General features: G+C 43.5%; 2 protein-coding genes across 4 annotated transcripts; one reads left to right on the forward strand and one right to left on the reverse strand.

Annotated features, from left to right (window-relative positions):
• Window positions 1–53: 53 nt before the first annotated feature.
• Window positions 54–17058, reverse strand: ttll11 (tubulin tyrosine ligase-like family, member 11). 3 transcript variants are annotated; one of them, XM_046375984.1, is made up of 10 exons: window positions 15850–17058; window positions 11538–11637; window positions 10879–11012; window positions 8859–9149; window positions 8470–8754; window positions 7905–8000; window positions 7692–7804; window positions 3481–3723; window positions 2737–2843; window positions 54–1636 (listed from the first exon to the last, which is right to left on the reverse strand). In XM_046375984.1, the coding sequence occupies exons 1-10, from the start codon at window positions 16387–16389 to the stop codon at window positions 1323–1325; spliced, it is 2223 nt and encodes a 740-aa protein (XP_046231940.1). In that variant the 5' UTR covers window positions 16390–17058; the 3' UTR covers window positions 54–1322. The 3 variants fall into 3 exon arrangements, with proteins under 3 accessions (XP_046231940.1, XP_046231941.1, XP_046231942.1); XM_046375985.1 differs by having other exon boundaries at window positions 16881–17056; XM_046375986.1 differs by having other exon boundaries at window positions 16904–17055.
• A 90-nt stretch (window positions 17059–17148) lies between these two features.
• Window positions 17149–19602, forward strand: LOC124052079. The gene is made up of 2 exons (XM_046375987.1): window positions 17149–18218; window positions 18511–19602. The coding sequence occupies exons 1-2, from the start codon at window positions 17876–17878 to the stop codon at window positions 19578–19580; spliced, it is 1413 nt and encodes a 470-aa protein (XP_046231943.1). The 5' UTR covers window positions 17149–17875; the 3' UTR covers window positions 19581–19602.
• Window positions 19603–20011: the final 409 nt, after the last annotated feature.

Below are 20011 nucleotides of genomic sequence, written 5' to 3' on the forward strand. Positions count from 1 at the left end.
AAAAAATTGTCACATCATCAGTGGCCACATGAACACACACACACATCTTCAGCTGAAAGAACAAACTGAATTTTATTTTTTGCAGCGCTATCAGTTCATTTCATCCGCACGACCGGTCACTGTTGATGACCTCAGCAAGCTACTTCAAGTCACCAGACGCACAGTCAGTAAATAAGTGAATCCTACAGTGTGTGCACAAGAAATCGTTCATTTGTTCAGTTCAGTCTATGTGCTAAACAGCTGCCAACGTTGCACAAGTTTAATAAGTTAGTGTTCTTCTGTGTAACATGTCATACTTAATTGCTGCACGTGACAAAACAGATTATCAAGTTATTAAATAATGTTAATGTAACATAAAAACAATAACAACAAACAATATGGTCAGTAGACAATAATCTGAAGTGACAGCGACGATCTACAACCTTCCTGACTGGCGTCCACCGGTGCACACTGGTCACACATTGGTGAAGGTTTTCTTACAAAGGCTGTCTATTTTACGCCACGCTATTGCTGCTGAAACTATTAATTCCCAATAGCATTTGCGTTCCTATGAAGTAATCAGGCTAAAAACACGCTCGCTGAGGGTCTGAGGCCCCCTCAGTCAAACAGCAGCTGAACTGAGAGAGGATAAGTGGCGGCTTGGCCTTTTCCTTTTGAATACTTATTCACTTAACTCATCGCTAATGGGCTCACGGAGTTAGGATGCACAGCTGAGCCACTGGCTCTAAATAGGCTTTCACCACCGAGCTGAACACAAATAAATACAGCATAGCGCGCACACACACACACACACACACACACTGACATCCACATGATGCCCACACAAATGCTCAGCCAATCCTCCCAAATCCATTTCTGTGCAAATATAATAGTTAAGAAAGAGTTGTTGTGCAAATTCAAGAATGTAACACACATACTAAGGACACTCCCTCACACCCATTTCTTTATGTGTAACGTTACGTGTGAATGCACTGAATGTGACGCTGGATCATCTAATGTTATCCCTGAAAAGGCAGTTTGTTTCGCTGTACGTGCTGCCAGACACAGGTGAAGGCAAGCAAATAGCTGCCCTGTATGATCAGTGAGTCCTCCTGACTGGACCACACTGTTCATCATGTGATCACATCAGGAGGTGGAGGAGGAAATGCACCACAGACATCCTCCGCCTCTGGGGGGGGGTCCTCCTGCGAGCCAGCCAGCAGGGGTCAAGCTAGTCCTTCTCTCAGCTCCCCCTCAGAGAGGAGATGGATACCTAATTCTCCCGTGGAGAAGGCTAACGGCAGTGTTTGGGACTTGGAGGAGTGCTTGATGCCCTCGTCTCATCAGTTCTCCACGTTGGCCCTGAGTGTGCGAGGTTTGAGTCTCTGATGCAGCCGGTAGTCCTGGCTGGCCGCCCTTCGCAGGGGGGCCGGCGAGCTGAGCTGAGGGTTGGCGAGGCCCGGCGTCTGAGTCTTGCCAGCCCGCGGCAGCGCCCTGCTGCAGCTCACCGAACGTCTGTCTTCGGTGCTCGACTGGGACTGCAGCTGGGCCTCGCACAGCTCCAGCAGGGACGCGACCTGCTCCCTCATCACCAGGGATTTGAACCTTCGACCCGCCAGGTAGAAAAATGCCTCCACAAAGGCTTGTAATCCCATACCTGAAATACAGAAAGTTTGGCTGAGTTAAAGCTGTTTGGAAGCTAAATATGAAGATGAAAAACAACTCTGGCCCTCTATGTCAACAGACTCAGACTTCTACCAGTTCACAAAAGGAAAAGTTTTTCCACTTCCTGTGTGAAAGGCCTGTAGGTGTGAACAGAAACACCAAGTTGTCTCACGGCTAAACAACTCGTACAGCAACTATATCTAAATAATAACTTACAATAACTTTGTACTCCAGTCTCTCATGAAATGTAAGGCTCTTTATACACCACAAATGTAACCACTGAAGTGCGGTAAAGTCAGATCATGTCATCAGATTTCTTTAACAATTTTTCAGACAGGAGCAGGAGGCCAAATTCAGAGCACATGAAGGTCAGAGAAGGAGTGACAAAACAATTAACAGTTCAGAAAAACACGAGCAGAACAAGCGATGATTTTTTACGCCTCATATTTCCCAGTGCCGCCTCTACTATCCACCCAGAAGACGAAGACGGAGGAGTAAAAAAAAAACCAACAAATCCGTGGAGTGAAAAAAACAAAAGGTTCCAACTCACACCTGACTAACACAGAGTTGGTAGATCATTTGCTGTGAAATTATTGAAAGTCTTGTGCTGAATGTGTACTGTGAAAACTTTACATCATATCCCAAACAAAACTGCCAAACAGTAAAATACGAGCCTTTCTTCAGTTCCCAACAAATCCTCCAATGCGCGCACACACACACACACACACACAGAAAGAACAGACTGACTTCCTTCTCCCCGCATACGTATGAGCTCATTCTAAATTCAGCCCACAGTCTCCTCTGTACAGGCCTTTCCATCCTGGTCCATGTGATCTCCATCCACCCGCTTCGCCTCGCAAACATTCCTCACACGGTGCAACGTCTGAATAATTCATGTCGGATACTCTCCTCGCTGTCACATTGTGATCTCAGCTCATTTCAATTACGGCAGCACAGTGTCAGAGGGAATCTGACAAAGAATGACACGCAATTATCTCCGAGCACATTATTTGCTCCGAGTCTCAAGGATACCCTGCTCGCTGTCCTCGACTTTGTGGGAGTTTTGTTTTCATATGTGTGTGAGTGTGTTACCTGCTTCTCTCGAGTCGGGCACGGCTCCTGACCAACGACGTGTGATGTCTATGTAGAGGATGTCCACTGAAGCCATGGTGAAATTACTGTTGCTCAGCTTGCAGGTCCTAAAAACAATCAAATCAAAACAATGTTATGACGGTTCACGTTTAGTTGTTTCTTTTTGCAGTTTTTCCTTTTTAATTCCTGAAGACACAGCAGCATCTAAACGGACCGACGTGTCATTTGCAGGTAAGCTGCTTTGCTGTCTAACACGCTGAAGCTGATCAGCTATCCAGCCTGCGAACTGCTCAAAGTTAGCAGCAACTTCAGTTCAGTTTGATTCTGAGTCTGAGTATTGTTCAGTCACATGCTCAGCTGCTTATGGAAAAGATCATGATGAACCCAATTAGCCCAAAATTATTAAAATTAGCCCTGTTGTTCATGTTTCATTCTGCAGTTACTCATAAACTTCAAACTGTCCTTTTAAACCACACAGCTGTGCAGATGTTCTTCTTGCAGAGCGTATGACTGAACAGGCACGTTTCTATCTGATGCCGTCCGAGATTTCCGCATGCTCGAGTGTGGCTGTGCTGTCGTTAGCATTAGCCGTTATTTGTCTGTGCTTGTTTTACGGGCTCTTACAGGTTTTTGAATCCGCGCACTGTTCAGGCAAACTTAGCACATACGCTTGGACGATTAGCAACAGCTTTGGCAGAAGCTAATGCAGATTCTGTGCAATGAACAAACAAATGAAATTCGTACCTGATGAAGGTTCGGAAGGCTGTGGGGCCCAGACGCATGTTGCCCTTGACCCCCAGGAAGCGTATGAACAGAGCTGCGATTCGCTCCACCAGCCGCAGGTAGTTGAACTGTTTGGCGTACTTGGGGTAGACCTGCTTCAGACACAGCGAGGGCAGAGATGCTTCATCCGGGCTCCTGTCTTGTATGTCCGCCTCCACGGGAACTTCCTCCCCGCGTTCACACCCACCAGTCTTTGGATGGGAACTGACAGGACGCAAAGAAAGAAAAGAGATCATTATAAACACATTTTAATGCATTGTATTTCAATTAATTTTTTAAAATTAATTAGCAAGTTCACCAGGCATTTAACCATCAGCTCTGGATGTTTAAACACAACAAAGGTCCCTACAGTAATCAGTACAGTAAGCCGGCTGAAGCAGAAGACCATGAGAACCCAGAGAGCTTTAGCCAACCACCTGCGGAGGATAAACGCACCGACCTTTTCACTGGAGGGAAAATGGGAAGAATAATGTTGAACGAAGGACAAATAACTCTCGCCTCACAGCCTCCATACAGCATTTTTTGCTGTCTGTGCTTCCATCAACAACCCTGAACTGAATCAGAAGCAAGATGCATCCACATGCATTCAGACTTTCAAAATCCGCTTTGAATTCTCATGAAGAGAAGGTCGATACTTCTCACGATGTCTGGATACTTTAAAACAAAGGGGCATAAATGAAGGGGACTTTTGATGGGAAGCAGCACAGTGACTCAAAAGACTGTACACCCTGACTTGAAAAACCGCTGACGATCTGTGCAGTCATTTTATTCTCTGCAGAACATTAGTCAATGAAAGCCTGCTCTTGAACAAAAAGCCATGCTGCCAATTCCATGGCAACGGCTGACAGTCGATGGAATAGTTGTGTTTGAGAGGTAAATTACTCACATTGCATTTGTTGCTTTGAATGCTGATGAGGGAGCATAAACATGCTTGTCAGTTTACCTCCGTTAGCCAAAAGAAGTCCAGTGTGATTTCCCAAGTATTTTGTTTGTTTTGTTTTTGGTTTATTAACAGTTAACATCCCACAGGATACCTTAAAGGACTGCAGGTCTGCTGGGCCAAAATGACTTTTCCCACCATTTGCAATCATTACAAAAGGAATAGCCATGAAAAGGGTGACTAAATTTTTCTGAAACACCCTGAAGGGAGTTTTGGTAATGTCAAAACTTGGTCCATTTGATCCAACAGAAATAAAAATTACCCTCACAAGTTTTCCTGCAAAGTCCTGCTTAGATCACCGAAACACACTGTGTCTATGGTCACAGCATTACAAATGTGTCGCAAATATTTTCTTCTTCCTAAAACATTTGCAAAGCCATTTAAAAGAAAAAAAATGAACTCTAATTGTTCATCTTTGCTTGCTAGTTTGCAGCCTTTGACTTCCCTGCATTTTTTCTGGCATGTTGTTTCTCAGCACTACTGCCACCTGTCGATGAGGTGAACAGTGTAAAACCGAAAGCGCACGTCTTACCTGTACAACAGGTAAAAACAAGTCTCAGACTGTTTTATCAAAACCCAAGTCAACCCAAAAGCAGTTTCCTGCTGTTTCCACTGTTGAAGCCGTTTCAGCCAACATCGGCACAGATCTGCACAGGATCCCTGACTGCGCTGTTATTTCAGTAATAAAATAATGATGTGAAAATGACATTTATTCACAGTAAATAAACGAAGGGTGTCAGTACATTCGGGTCCTCGCTCATGTGTTGGCTGTTTCTGGCCACCAGCCAGCCAACTGTGCTTTTCCTGAGGAGGCTGCTGCCTTTCTGATAGGAAATAAATAAAAGTCAGGCACACTGTGTTTTTTTACGCTCGTGAATGTGTGCACACTCCGCTTTATCGACGTCTCCCTCCCCCTCCTGTTAGCTATGCCGCCCCGTTGCTGTGGCTCAGCACCAATCCCGACTTTTATCGTTCTTATTAGTTCACGGAGTCCGTTGACCTCAAATAATTCCCAACGTAGCAACATGAGGATGAGGTCTCATCAGCCAGACGGAGTGAAAACACCTGTGTGGGTGTGAAGGGCCTTTAAGGACACCTCCTGTGGCCAACACTTGTCCATGCAAACAAACACAAGCAACAAAGAGAAGCACACAAAGGCATAAGGGGATACAGTAGTGCTGACTTTAATGAGGCGGTTTCTTCCTCCATGAATTAGTAAACAGTGTGAATGGCACTGAGAGAGCGCTGCTGAATGTTTAATGGAATCAATCATCCCTCAGCAGCCAGAGGGACACCACCCACGTCTATTTAGACAGGACAGTCTCGGCTAAAAATGGACACTCCTTCAAGAGAAGCTGACAGCCGGGCAGACAGTGAAGGGAACGTCTCCAAGCATTCCCACCAGACGGAGAAAGAAAATGATGGCGGCGAAGCGAGAGGGTAAAAGGTTAAGAATCGCAAGTTATTAAAAAGACATCCAGGAGGCCCGGTGCCAAATGTTAGCTGAGTGTATGTGTGTGTCATTACCCCGCATAAATGCTATTTCTGGCCTCCTGGTGAATAAATCTACAGAGCTTTTCCACGCTGTCCAAAGTCTTAAAAGGTGCCAGATGTGTTAACAAAAAGAAAGCAAGAGTGACACAAACACACACAGAGTAATCTCCCACAGGTGGCGACAAAGCTTTTGTGTGTGTAATTGATTTAACCTCCTACCCCCTTTCTCACTCGGTTTCTCTGCAACCACAAGAATTAACTATAATCAATATTTTGGGAGCAGACAGAGACCGTAGGAATCTGTAGGCAGTTACAGCTCATCACTGCAATTTGACTGTCTTGGATCACTCGTAGTGCCATTATGAAGAGAAAGATATTTTCCTGAGGAGATGGCAGCCAAACTATGACTTAGATTCATCAGGTGGCCATCATCTGGAGTCTGTATGAATGTAAGTGCCAAGAATTTTGCCATGTCTTCTTCAAGGTGTCCATTAGCTGCCCCCAAGTGGCCAGTGTCTCTTGCACCCTATTTTAAGGTATATGTGCCCATGACTTTCAGGCTTTTCTTCTCACCCACACTCATCTCTCATAGTGGCTCAGCCTTAGAAAAATCATACACAGGATTAATAACACCCTCCTCCTCATAATTTCCCATGTATCTCCTCTCCCTTTCTCTCCAACATGTCATTCATCCCCCTCTTTTCTGCCATTTTACATTTACTTATCTCTCTCTTACATAAGCTCCCACTCCATCTCTGTTAAACAGCAACACCATTTTAGGACTCTGCTGTATGTTTGCATTGTATGCCTGGTCAGCTCTCAGCTCCCTTTCACTGCATCTTGACAAGTCAAATTCATACAGGAGGGGGTGACTTCAGTCTAAACTGTGTGCTCTGACTGACTGAATCTCATCCAACCCACTGCTGAACAGCTGTCAGCGACCACAACACAAGTATTTTTACTTGCTGGTAGACCATCTGTGTCATCAAAGCATTACTTAACCTCCTGTAATGATGTTGGGAACATTTTGTTCGTGCTGCCAAAGACTGTGTGTTAATGGTTTTGAAAGTTTGCAGAGGAAAAAGAAATTAAACCAATCCCTCCCCATTAAAATAAAACTGTGGATCTAAGAAAATCTAAATCTGTGCATGTGACTGTTATACAGCTGGATAAGAATATGAAAACGAAGGAGACACAAAAACTACTGGCACTATATCAACATGTTACTGGTCATGGTTATGATAGGAGGGAAAGACTCTCACTTGTAGAAAAAAGCAGATGAAATATCTGATATAGAAGATAACCTGGGCAGAGCGAGAGAAGGAGGGGAAAAGAGGGAGAGAAAGTGGGAGAGAGGCAAGAAATAGAGATGCTGGTAGAATAGAAACAGTAAATCTTCTTGTCACAGAAGAAAAACAGATTGAGACGGGGAGGGAAACACAAACCCTAATGGTGGAGGAGATTTATTGCCAGGCACCACGCAGGGCCAGTCAGCCAGAGGGACTGAGCCACCAGACTTACAGCAATGTGTGAATTTCCAGCCGGCCTCAGCCCAATGTCATTTTTCCATTTAACAGGCTTATGGGGAGCTGTTGAGGTTTGGGCAGAGTAAGATATCACGCCTTCAGAAGTGGACTTTGAAGACCGGCAGGGAAACGAGCAGAGAATGTAAGAACTACCAACTTCAAACTGTGTGTTCAATGTGCATATACATGTGTGCAAGTGTGTGTGTATTTACATGGAGGGCTTCTTGTGGCCAGGGTCCATAAGGCGCAGAGTGTCCCTGATCACGCCCACTTTGACCTCTTTGTCGACTGGACTGGGGACATATTCAAAAACTCCTGGTGCCACCTGAAACAGGCAACAGCAAAGTGAAAAATAATGATTTACAAAAACAAACAAACAAAAAAAAAAACAACAACACAATAACAGTGATGAGATTCCCTCCCACCTCTTGTTCATGTTCTATTCTCATGCTGGGGTTGGAATTGACCTCCAGTAACACTGGCTTCAGGTTCTTCATCAGCAGGATGTCAAACCCTAATATCTGAGACACAAACACATCCGTAAAGACATTCTTTGTACTTGATTCATACCAGGAGTTATATGCTTGATCAAACAATAACACACGAGTTGCATTTGAACCCCACCTTCAAAACAAGAAATAATGCGACCCTAAACTGAGTCTGTAACCGTTATTGGTCCGGGCAGGGATCGATAGAACACGAGGTTGCTCATCGGGTCATTTTTCTTTTTTTAAAAAGCCAGTTACAAATGCATCAGGAGAATACTTTTGTGTTGGTTTTAAACTCTGGGTTGTTTGTTTACATTCTAGCAAATCTACATCAAATTTTGCTGCATTGGCTACAATCACCCCATAAAAAAAAATACTGATTCTGATTATTATGAGAGAAGATCTGAAGTCACAAGGAGCACTTTATGAGTTTTTATCTTCAAGGGTCTTCACAGATCCCAATGCCACCACAAAGAGAGCCTTAACAGTACACTCCACCCACCTGGAAGCAAGTGGGTCCTGGTTTGCCAGGCGGTATATCAGCGTGATAGTACACTTTAAGTTCAGGCACCACGGCGATGACAGTTTTGATGACGAGAGCGATGATGTCCGACCACACCTTCTTGATGTCTACGCCTTTAGCTGCCAGCCTGTACAGGACGCTGGACAGAGTGCGCTTGCTGCCGGTGCTCTGGCTGTCTGAGTGCACAAAGTTTCCGCTGTGGACGTTGAGGGAGTAGTTTGTCAGATGCATGAAGACATGGCTGAGATTCTTCTGGCTTGGTTCCTGCACATTCGAAAAGAGTGACCTAAATCATCTGCATATAAAGCATGTGATACCAAAGCACATCAGCAGCTTCAAAGTAGCATCAGTAGCACCGTCAAGGCTACCTGGTAGGGCTCCGTGCAAAAACGTGTCAGGCCTTCCTTGGCAATGTAGATCTCCATTGGCTCCAGGGACTTAATTAGAACGTAGAGGCGGATATCAAACTTGAGCTTGTCAATGAGTAACGGCTTATGGATGTACTCCTGGACTACGGCCTGTTTGGCCTGTGACCCCGCCATGAGCTTTAGGTCACTGGGGTCACGGATGAGGTAGATGCCGTCCCCCTGAGAGCCCCCATCTGGCTTCACAATGAAGGTGAGGTTCAATGTGGTATCGTTCTCCTTCACCAAGCGAATCTACAGCAGAGGTGAGAAAGGAGAAGGTGAATAAAAATATATTTAAATTTAAAAAAGTAACATCCTTATAATGCAGTTCACTGCTGATTTATAGAACATAAATGATTCAACATTCAAATAAAGTCACTGTTCTTGTTCTGAACTTAGAAATTATAGTTACTGAGTACTGCATCAACTCAAACCGATTAGAAATCGATTATGAAAACAGGAAGTTGGGCTTTATTTCTTCCCACAAAATAAAGCCCCACCCATTTTTCCATTATTTCTTTGAGTCAACTGTTATTTTTTTGGTCAAAACCTGAGATTTGTTTAAAACTCTTTACAGAGGGAAGTGATTTTGTCAGCTCTAAACTGCACTGAAATAAAAATAGTGATGTTCTAGTGCCCCCTGCTGGAAATAATGCATTGTTGCTACATATCATTTCACTGAACTAGAACTGTTGACCCATCATCAAATGTAACCCATCTTCATCAATGTTACTACTGATAACAAGAAGTGAAATTTAACTGGCACCTGCCAAAATCAGGTGGAAACTGAATTTCTCTGAGTATAAGTGAGTGTTGCAAAAGAAGTACCCGCCAATGACTAATACAGATCCTTTTCCACTTGCCACAAAATTTTAATTTTAAACAATTTTGCCCTTGTCTCATCAACTTTTCTCCTACACTGAATAACATAAATACGCAAAGCTGGACAAATGTTGTCAGTGTCAGTTCAATTATGGCTGGTTGGATGAGTGGCACACTTGGCAACTGGTTGTGACAGCCTTGAACACTGTAGTAAACCAGAGAAAAGCAGCTGATGGATCACTCATTCTACCCCTACAGTCTTCACAGCTCTTTACTCCCTGTCGTGTGTGCCTTCAACCACTCAATACCACATCTCCTTCACAGGACAGTCGTACTGGATTAAACCAGGTGTTAAGATGTGTCAGACGACCATAAAGGCTAATATTCCTAACTGTGTTACAGTCTGCCCACCCTCAAGGAAAGTGAGCAGTGGTGGGCGAGCGCATGATGAGAATTAAACAGGTCACGTTATTAAAAGCACTACTGTTATAGAGTCACACAGATCACATTCACATGGCAACCATTTCCCTCTGACGTCAAGTTGTATAAACATGGGGAATCTGCAAAATCGTAGTTATTTCTCTGCTTCCTCATGGATCATGTCACATCAGAATGTCTGGTTTAAATTAAGGAAATTAAATTCAAGTATTTGATATCTCTGGCTGAATTCTACACTATGGTATATTCTATGTGAAACGGCTCTGTTGCACATTGTGTCCATCTGAGCTTAGTCCTCTTAGTATTAACTAAGAACTTGTTTACTGTTGTTCTGGTAGGCTGCCATATTGGCAAGTCTTCCCTTATTAAAGAGATTGTCGACCTCAGTTTATCAGAGGTCTTTATGTTTGATTAGTCTTACGATTCCTAACAATGAGTTTACATTCACAGAGATGCTGGACATAAACAAATAAACACACTTTTAATTGGTAATTCCTATCAAACTGTTCATAAAGTTCATGCACATTTCACCACAGGCTTACAGATGCACATCCCAAACTGCAGCAAGTCATAATTTATTTGAAAGTATTTTTTCATTCTTGTACTGCAGAATACAGTATCCACGTTTTCACGGCACAGAATTGCAACATTTGTTCCTGTTCATCCAAAGAAAATCACATCCAGCATGTTAACGTCTTGGTTTGACGTCAAGCGATTTTACCTGCGTGGAAAACTGCTGGTACTCGTCAGGCAGGATCCAGGAGCGGGGATAGAAGTCGTACTCTTCTGGAAACAACTCCTGCATAGTCCTCACTGCACGACTCATGTTGATCTTCCTCAGCATTTCAATCATTCCTGCAATGCACAAAACACTTTACAGGTGTACAACAGAAACTGGCATGCAAAACATCAATAAACATACATGTGGAAAGCAGCCTTGAAAAGAAATGATCAGCAAATCTACAGAAGTTTGCATAGACTTCTCAGCATCAAGAAAGAGTTTCCTCGTTGAAACGACATGTACTTAAGACTTGTAAGCAGATGTAACTCAATAAGACATAAGTATCATACAGTGTAAGATAAATGCAAGCCAGGAGTCTCCAGTGATGTACTTGTGCATGTACACATTTCTTACCAATACAATCATCTCTTGAGTCTCTAAAGTAATGACTTTTGCCATGGCATGAAAAGGTTAGGGGATCAGTAAGGTTTTAAGTAAATCCCTCCTCCTGTGATTACAGAATACTGACTACAGATGAGGGAAAGCGAGCTGATACGAAGCCGTCACTCCACCGACAGGCAGTGCAGGAGTCTTACTGCATGGTGCTTCGACACCAGCTTAAAGTCAGAGGAGAGGAGAGCGGCAGCACAGCAAAGTACCTGGGAACTTGTTCACCTGCCCTGAGACGATATTTTCATTGTCATGGAAGGAAACGCCGTGCCAGTAGATATCACAGGCTGCTCGTCTTCCCAGAGGAAACTGAACAAAGGGAGAGAGAGCAGACGATGGACAGAAACAATGAGTGATAACGTTATTGAGAGTAAAAATCATCTGTACATGAGAAAGGTTTAATCTGTTGGCATGACTCAGGACATTGGTGAGGTGGTTGTCCTTCTGGTGAACCCAGGGATAATCTTGCCTAAAGATGGAAGGTAATGCGTGTTCTGTTGTGATGAGCTGGGAAAGAAGAGGAGGAGTGATGCTATAAAAGGATTTAGCGAGCTAGTAAATCCTACTGGCACAAAGCACAGCTTTTGTCTTCTACTCCTGCCCACACACTCCAAACCACATATAATACACCAAAAAGTGTTGTTACAATGAAGTCAAAAGGATATAACACTGATGTATAGATGACCAAACTGCACAAAGATTCGTCCTTTAAGTTTCCATTTAATTTCCGCTTCACATATCAAAAGAAAACAGAATTATCTCATCAACAACTCAAGAACTGTGGAGACTCTTAGATCGACACCAAACATTTGGGTTTCATTTAAATCCCATGCTTTGTTGATGTGTCAGAAAATCCTCTCTGAGTGAACGTGGTCGTTATACGGGTCCTTAGCATGGGAAGATTAACCCTTTTCCAATATGGAAGCTTTGTTTCCTGTGATTACATGTGGCAAAGAAAATCAACCAACAAAACAGCTTGTGACTGATTGTGTTTGCCCCTAAAATCACATGGGAGCACTACAGTCTGCGGGCTTCTAATCAGCTGAAACTGATCTGACTAATGTATTTTAAAGACACATTCCCTGATTTCCATCCAGCTGGTGGTCAAGGCAACTTCACACAGCTCACTTCATAAACATTGAGCTGGGAAGAATTTTGTCATGGAGTCTATCTTTAGTGTTTTATCATCAGGACTCTTTGAGCTGTACTTGAAGGTCAGCAACGTATCGTCACCACTCCTAAATTCTACTCTCACATGACCCACCCCGTTGTGCAGCTCCAGAACAGATCTCTGAGTGGCATCTCATTAATGAGTTAGCATGTGAGCGTGTGAAACAGGGAAACCCTGCTGGACAGCCAAGGCCTGCTATAAATACCACCACAGTGAAGTCAACGTACAACAAAGGAGGTGAAGTTAATCTGAGAACTTTCTAGGGATCAGACTCAAAAAAAGCTATGCTGTACATGTACGGTTTGATAAACACAGGACTGAGGTTATCGAAGGTATCGACTATCCAATACTTTTTTGATAACGTGTGTTTAAAACAACAAGATATTTGCATTTGATAGTATCAAAGGTAGCCAAGCTATAAAAAACACAACTGCAGTCAGATTCTCAACCCAAGGCTACACAGGTATTAACATCACTGCAAATGTGTTGGTATGCGTGCAATGATTCTTCTCTTCTAGGATTATTGTATTGTTTTCTTCTTGCCATAGTATCCAAAGAGGTGCTGAGCATCATTTTTTTATACTAATATTAAATCAAAGTTTAATTATGGTACCTTGACAGCCTTACATAGGCTCATCCAATGGCTGGCCAAGTTTTCTGGACCATTTTGTGAACAAAAATGTGTTGTAAAAGGACCCCCTCAAAACAAAGTACAATGTTTTCCATTTTAGCTATAAAATGCAGCCATACACAGGACAGCTTATTTGCCATGCATCCAGGAATAGCACACGATTGCCTCTCAGTTGGAGGCTTTGTGAAATGAACATGCTTTAATTCTGTAGGATCCTAATCAAAATACCAAGCCCATGATTAAATACAAGGCTATTAGTCTCATTTTCTGAAGATCCTCAGGCTTGCCATTCTCCCTCTCTCTCTCTCTCTCTCTCCCTCCCTCTCTCTGCCTCAAAGAGGACTAACTGCCTATTGGATTAGAGGAGCTTTAGACTAATCATTTCCCACCGTTTAAGAGAATGCCATATGCTGAAAATCAGTTGACAGCTGTCTCTCAGGCCAGGACATACTGCAGATGCAGAGAAGTGGTACTCTGGATGTTAAATGAGCCTTGAAGCCAAATGCCAAAGCCAAACTCATCTAAAATATGTAGTATAACCAACTAAATCGCTATCTCCGTTAAAACTTAATAAAGGGATTTTCACCAATCAACATTCATTTCATAACTGACAAACCAACAGAGCAAAGCTACTGGAGTTTGAGCTCCTTCAAAGAAGCTGACACATGCTGTCAAAATGGCACAGGACCCACAGCGCCTTTGACTTTGCTGGGGGTGGGCTGTGAGGACAAAGAGAGGTAATGAATAGGCCTTCTGTCTACTGTTTCAGCCACCAGACCTGGCAGGGTTTAAATGCCACTGGGTGGTTACCGGTGATAAGCAGAGTCTTGACTTCACCTGTCTCATGGTACTGCCCTCCGTTACTCCTCATGCATAATGGAGACCACGGTAATAATAGCCGATTGTGGGTATTAATTGCATCACATTCAAGCAGTCGTGGATCAGCGGTTAGGGTGTCGGACCCGTAACCGGTGGATCGCTGGTTCGATTCCCCGTCCCGGTGTCCATGGCTGAGGTACCCTTGAGCAAGGTACCTAACCCCCACTGCTCCCCGGGCGCTGCACGCGGTCGCCCACTGCCCCGGGTTTGCTGTGTGTGTGTGCACGTCACTTGGGTGGGTTAAATGCAGAGCACGAATTTCGTTGGAGTGAGTTCCCTCCAATGACAAAATATGTCACTTTCTTTCTTTCTTTCTTCTTCTTTTTCTAACCAGATGGTATGCGTGGCTTGGAGTACGAAAGGTTGGATCAATTAGCCCTCTCATAAATCTTTTAAAGTTGTTGCTTTTCATTTAGGACGACTTTCATCCACATCCATCCTCTGTAATCTTATACATTAGAGGCATGCAAACTGACATTGTCAGGCTGTAGCTGGGTCAAAGTCATTGATGTGCCAGGTTTTTGATCAATGACTTCCCAAAAATCTGATAGGGATGTTGGAAATTATAATCAATATGAAAGGAAAAGAGTACACATATTCCACATCCCTGATTCCAAAAAAATCAATTCTCTAAGTAGAACACCATTTGTGAACATATGCAGGATATGTTCATATTAATAGAACAGTTCTGGCACATGAAGTCACAACACTTAGATGAAGCCTTAATGTGCTAATGATTAGCTTGACTTTTCGCTTGCCAAATGACTGACCAACTTCTCTGTTCCTACGTCCTTAACAAAAATTCAAAAGTAATAATGTGAAAATGGTGCCAGCTCTTACTTTATGGTTATTAAATCTCTTTCAATACTAGACTATATATGAAAGGGATGGCTTTTAAAGGGCTGTCTAAATTTTTAATTATAAAAATCTTTATGTTTATGTATGTTTCTTTAACCTATTTTCATAGATGATATGGATAAAAAATTAACTTAAACACATGGATCTTTTAAGTAAACTAAAACTGAACTTACAACATCTTAAAATGTAGCTTTGTGATTCACACTGAGTCAGAGACACTGTCTCTCCTAAAATTAAATTGGGGAAGAAACACACAGATACACTATTACATAATTAGTTTAAAGGTTAGTTAATGTAATTATTACCATACGTATTTACTTAATTGTCCATTACAGTAATGTTTATATAATGCATTTTACATGACAGCAGTGCAACGCAGGCTGTTATGCCTGAAAACTGCAGGAGATGTGCACTGCTGGCTTTTCCTTCTAGTTCCCTCTAAGCACAGAGAGACTCAAGGCAGCCTTTCTTATGCATGAACTCTACAAACCAAATTCAGATCATCACACCCACTTGTCTGCCTCAACATCTAGAAGACACATAGGAAGACAAAGCAAGAAAATTTGCATCAGTCAAAAGAAGACAGCCATGTGAAGAGCAATAATGTCTACAGTAGCTTACAGCCGACATACATGAAGCTTGGCCACATCACAGGAAGGACTGTGCCATCGAGAACATATGTAGGTTTTCATTCCACTGAAAAGGCCCGCAAGCAATGTGCTTTGTAATAACACACGTAGAACAGCAAGACAGAGGTTTTCATCCATGCGCATTCGTGACCAACAGCTAAGCGGGTTGTCATCCGAATGAAACACTGGTGCACTAAGCAGCAGATGTCAGGGATCCTCTCTGGATCAAGCTGTGAGCTGCTGCATAGATAAACCAGATTTCACAGGAATGAAACCCGCACAGCAAATGGGTGAACAGCATTGCTCCAAAACAAACAGCGAAAGAGCAGTTGAGAAACTCTCATGTGGCACACCTCTTTCCATTTCAGCTGCTTAATGCTTAACTTCAATGCCTCCAATGAGGTTTTCGCTTTTGCAGTATCCACCGTCACTGGTCTTCTCTTCCTGGCAAGTTTGAATCCTTCCTCGTGGCGTGCTTCTTGAGTGTTTTTGGTTGGATGGATGGTTACATAGTTCCCATTAGTCTCCGACTTGCCTTGCAGGATCTTTCCAGTCCCTTTCACATGAAGTGTCTGCTCATGGTCCAGTCTGTTCAGGTTTCTCCCAACATGAGCAGAAACCACAGACCCATGTACTAACACATCTGAGTCGCCACAAGAGTTCTTGCCATCTTTCCCCAGCTTGCTACGACTTTTACCCCTGTGTTTAAAGGGGGTGGAGGTGTTGACCGCATCACCGCCAGCTATGGTGATGCTGGAAGGGTCCGGTGAAGCACCAGGAGAGGACACTGGACCCTGCTCTTCTTCATTGTCCACACCCTCCTTCTCGGCATCCTCACCAAAGGCTTTCATTTGCTCGAGCTGAACCTTAACTTTTACATAATGATCACTCATTATGCGAAATGCTACGAGTGACGCTGCTGGGTAGGGCACTATCGCACCACAGAGTGCAATAATCAGACGCCAGCAAGCTAACGTTGTTCTGAAATAATGTAGTGCGCATCGCTGTCTTCAATGGCTAATTACATACCATTATGCTTCTGTCAGGATGTTTCCCAAACAGACTGAGGGAACAGACCGCGGGGGTATCCCCACAGCCTTCAGCGTTATCTAGCCACTAGCCTGTGGGCAGTTAGGGCTAAAGAAATAACGCTAGCTAACGACGTTTGCCAGCCGGCCGCATTAAATGAACAACTTCAGAAGGCTAGCGGCTCTGACAAGCTTCTGCTCACTTAACCCGTGCTAGCTGCTAGTAACCGCTCCCACAGGCTAGCTACTTGAAGGTAGCTAACCCGATGCTAGCACGCCAAACTTCAATTAGCTAACCTAACATATGGTTCTGTGCCTCTGGGCGAAATCACCCTTTAACTCATGACACATTTTACCTTGATGGCTAACCGTTATCTACCTCCCTAGTCGTCAGTGACAGGCGCTGTGTTGATCCCCGCGGTGATCTGCTCTGCGTGCTATCGTCCCTCTGTTATTAAGAAGCATAGCTCAGCAACAGCAGAAGGCAGACCAGCCCGTTGTCCAGCCTCCACCTGGTTTGCGCCCAGCTGATGTTGCCTTTTGAGCTCCTCGTAACCTCCAACTTTCGGGAGGCATTTAGCGGCTACATGACTTAATGCCCATTAACTATGAATAGAATTATTGTTATTATTATTGTTGTTGTTCCGTTTAGCGGACGTAAACGTAAATCACAGTTTGATTTTTCTACGCCAGTGTGTTTTCAATCGTGTGCTTTTATTGCAGAAAACAAAAACTGCAGTAGTCGTGTCATAAATTGAAATAACCACCGCGATACCACATGAACGTGTAAATGTTTATCTCTTGGCTTTAGAATTGGATTATGACAGTGGAAATCACGCGATTCTCTATAATTTGCCTTTTTAACTGAGATCTAATTATAAGTAGTACTTATTTCCGACAGCACCTGAAGGCAATAAGGGGATGCTATGCTTCAGTGTTCCCCTGTTGGAGACAAAAATAATTTGACATCCTCACCAAATGTTCACCTTAATGAGAGCTATAGGGCTATCAAGGGCTGCTCTGTGTACACGATGAAAACAAATAATTTATATTCACTGGGTAAACGTGTTTTTAATGTCCTTTTTGAATGTTTCCCACTTGAATTAGCCTAGCAGTGCTTTCAACAGGCTAAGTCTGGGACCCACACATCATTAGACAAGAAAGAAGTCATTCATCAAGAGATGAATTACAGTCTGTAATGACATTTATTCATTATATGGAATATGTGTGCTCTAGCACTTCAAGGTAATTCATACACCTGCAGAAAAGGAGGAAACAGATGCAAAATTAATTGGCTGGTGTCAGCCAATCAGAGAGGTCAGAGTATTTAGTATTTAGGTAATTGTGAAAAATGTGTGTGTGTGTGTGTGTGTGTGCTTGTGTGTGGAATGCTGACCGTTATGACATCACTGCGTTCCTGCTTGAGGTAAAAGCAGACATTCCACACACACTTCCATTCCAGATTTCCACAAGGAGTCTTCTGGGGAGGACGTTTTCATGTCGATCAGAGATGAGTAATTCAACGCCATATGGAGTTAAAAGCTTACTGGAGTGCATGTCCAGGGCAACACTCCTGGCACAGCCAGATGACGTCCCGAAATTTCTGTCCACACACGTGGACGAAATGATACATTTCAGGGATGAGGAATCAAGAGATACCAAGGAGGTTGCCTTTCAGTTTCAAGACCAATGGGGTGAGTCAGAGTGCTGTTCATACATTTTAACGCATCTATCCATTGTAAAGTACTTTGTTGTTGTTAGTATTAATTGAGCTATGCATTGATATATAGAAAACAAGTCGTTTCTCACCTTTATAAGGACTCTTAAATTGAAATTAACTAGAGTCAGCAGTTATCTCTTATGGTTTGAACTGAGGATCAGCTGCCAGATCAAAGATTATCTGTGTTCAAATCCATTTTCTGAAATACATGTCTCACATCCAGCTTTGATTCTTTTTTCTCAATTGACCCTTCTTGACTTTTACAGAGAACAAGTTTTTTGGTAAAGAGAAAAAAAGGACAAAGACCCCCAAAACAGCCCCAGAGGATTCTCCTTCGCCTACACCCAGTGTGTCCAGTACATCCTCTGGGTCTTTTGTGGTGTCACCTCCCTGTGAAGTGAGACAAAGGTCACGTAGAGTGTCTTCAGTCAGGGTTCCCGGTCAAGACGAAAGTGTGGGTCTAACTGCTGTAGGCAAATCTACAGCTAGTAGACTAAGACCAGTACCACCAACCTTTAAGTGGAGCATTGAGGCACGTCAAGCATCATCAGCTCGGGTTCCCAGTCGACACAACAGTATTGGTCTTTCTGTTGTAAAGACATGTCCCTCTACTACACCAAGACCAGTACTAGCACCATGTAAGGAGCAAGTGAAGACTCGCCCTGGACTGTCAGTCAAAGATCCCAGTGAAAAAGAAACAAAATGGGCTCTTCCATCTGCACAGGCAGAACTGCCGCCTATCCCGCAGAAAGCCTCTCCACAACAGGTCCAGGGACGAAAATCAACCAAGAAGCGTGGCAGCCGTACATTTATCTGCCGTCTGAATGACTGCCCTTACCACAAGAAACCCCAAGAAGAGGGTGCAGTTGACAGAGATCTGGAGACAGCTGAGATCAGCACAAAGCCCACAGCTAAAAGCGAAGCGGGCCAGCAAAAGTCGCTGGCTGTGTCTAAAACATTTGATCTACAGCTTCCGTACAGACCCAAAGGAGGGTTTATCATAGATCCAGAACTAGCACCAAAGCCAACCAAACGGGTGACACACAAGACAACTGGTGCAGAGAGCTCCTTGTCAAAGGACACCAACAGCACAGATCTGTCACAAGTGTCCCTTGAGTGTTACATGCATGCTTCCCATACAAGCACGTCTAATGTGGCACGTTCTGTGCACACCATGAGATACAGGTGTGGGTATGCACAGGGCGGCGAACTTCAGCCTCACTCTGTTGGGTTTTGTGACATCACCTTGCAAGCTGAGTCCCAGCATCAGTACCCAGCAAAGAACAGCGCAGCCGGTGATCCCATAACAAAGTCTTCAGCTATGGGCTCAAATTAATTATTCTGTTCTTTTGCACTAATAAAGTGCTTAAAATGGATGACACAGCTGTTATCATATTTCATTCTCCTCACAGATACTCCTCAAAACAGACTGAACTCTCAACTGGCAGAGTTTTGCTTGAACTTCAGACAAATGCACAAATGTCCACTTAAGATTAGTAGCATTAGGATTAATCAGCACCAACAAATAAAATGTATTTTTTTTAAACACACTTTATGCTGCGTGTGCGAAGGATCCACCTTTTACAATTTGAAGAATGAACTTTGTCGTCCAAGCATGTGAGCCCACATTCTACAGGAACTTGAGTGTTTTTTCCTTTCAGTGAACTTACACACTGACAGACACACAGCAGCAGTCCACTACATGTGCACGGCTTGTGCTGATATTGGTGAGCATATTAAACGTGTAATTACACTGGGATTTCACCA

This window comes from Scatophagus argus, chromosome 20 (genome assembly GCF_020382885.2).
Source record: "Scatophagus argus isolate fScaArg1 chromosome 20, fScaArg1.pri, whole genome shotgun sequence".
Classification (NCBI taxonomy): Eukaryota; Metazoa; Chordata; class Actinopteri; family Scatophagidae; genus Scatophagus; species Scatophagus argus.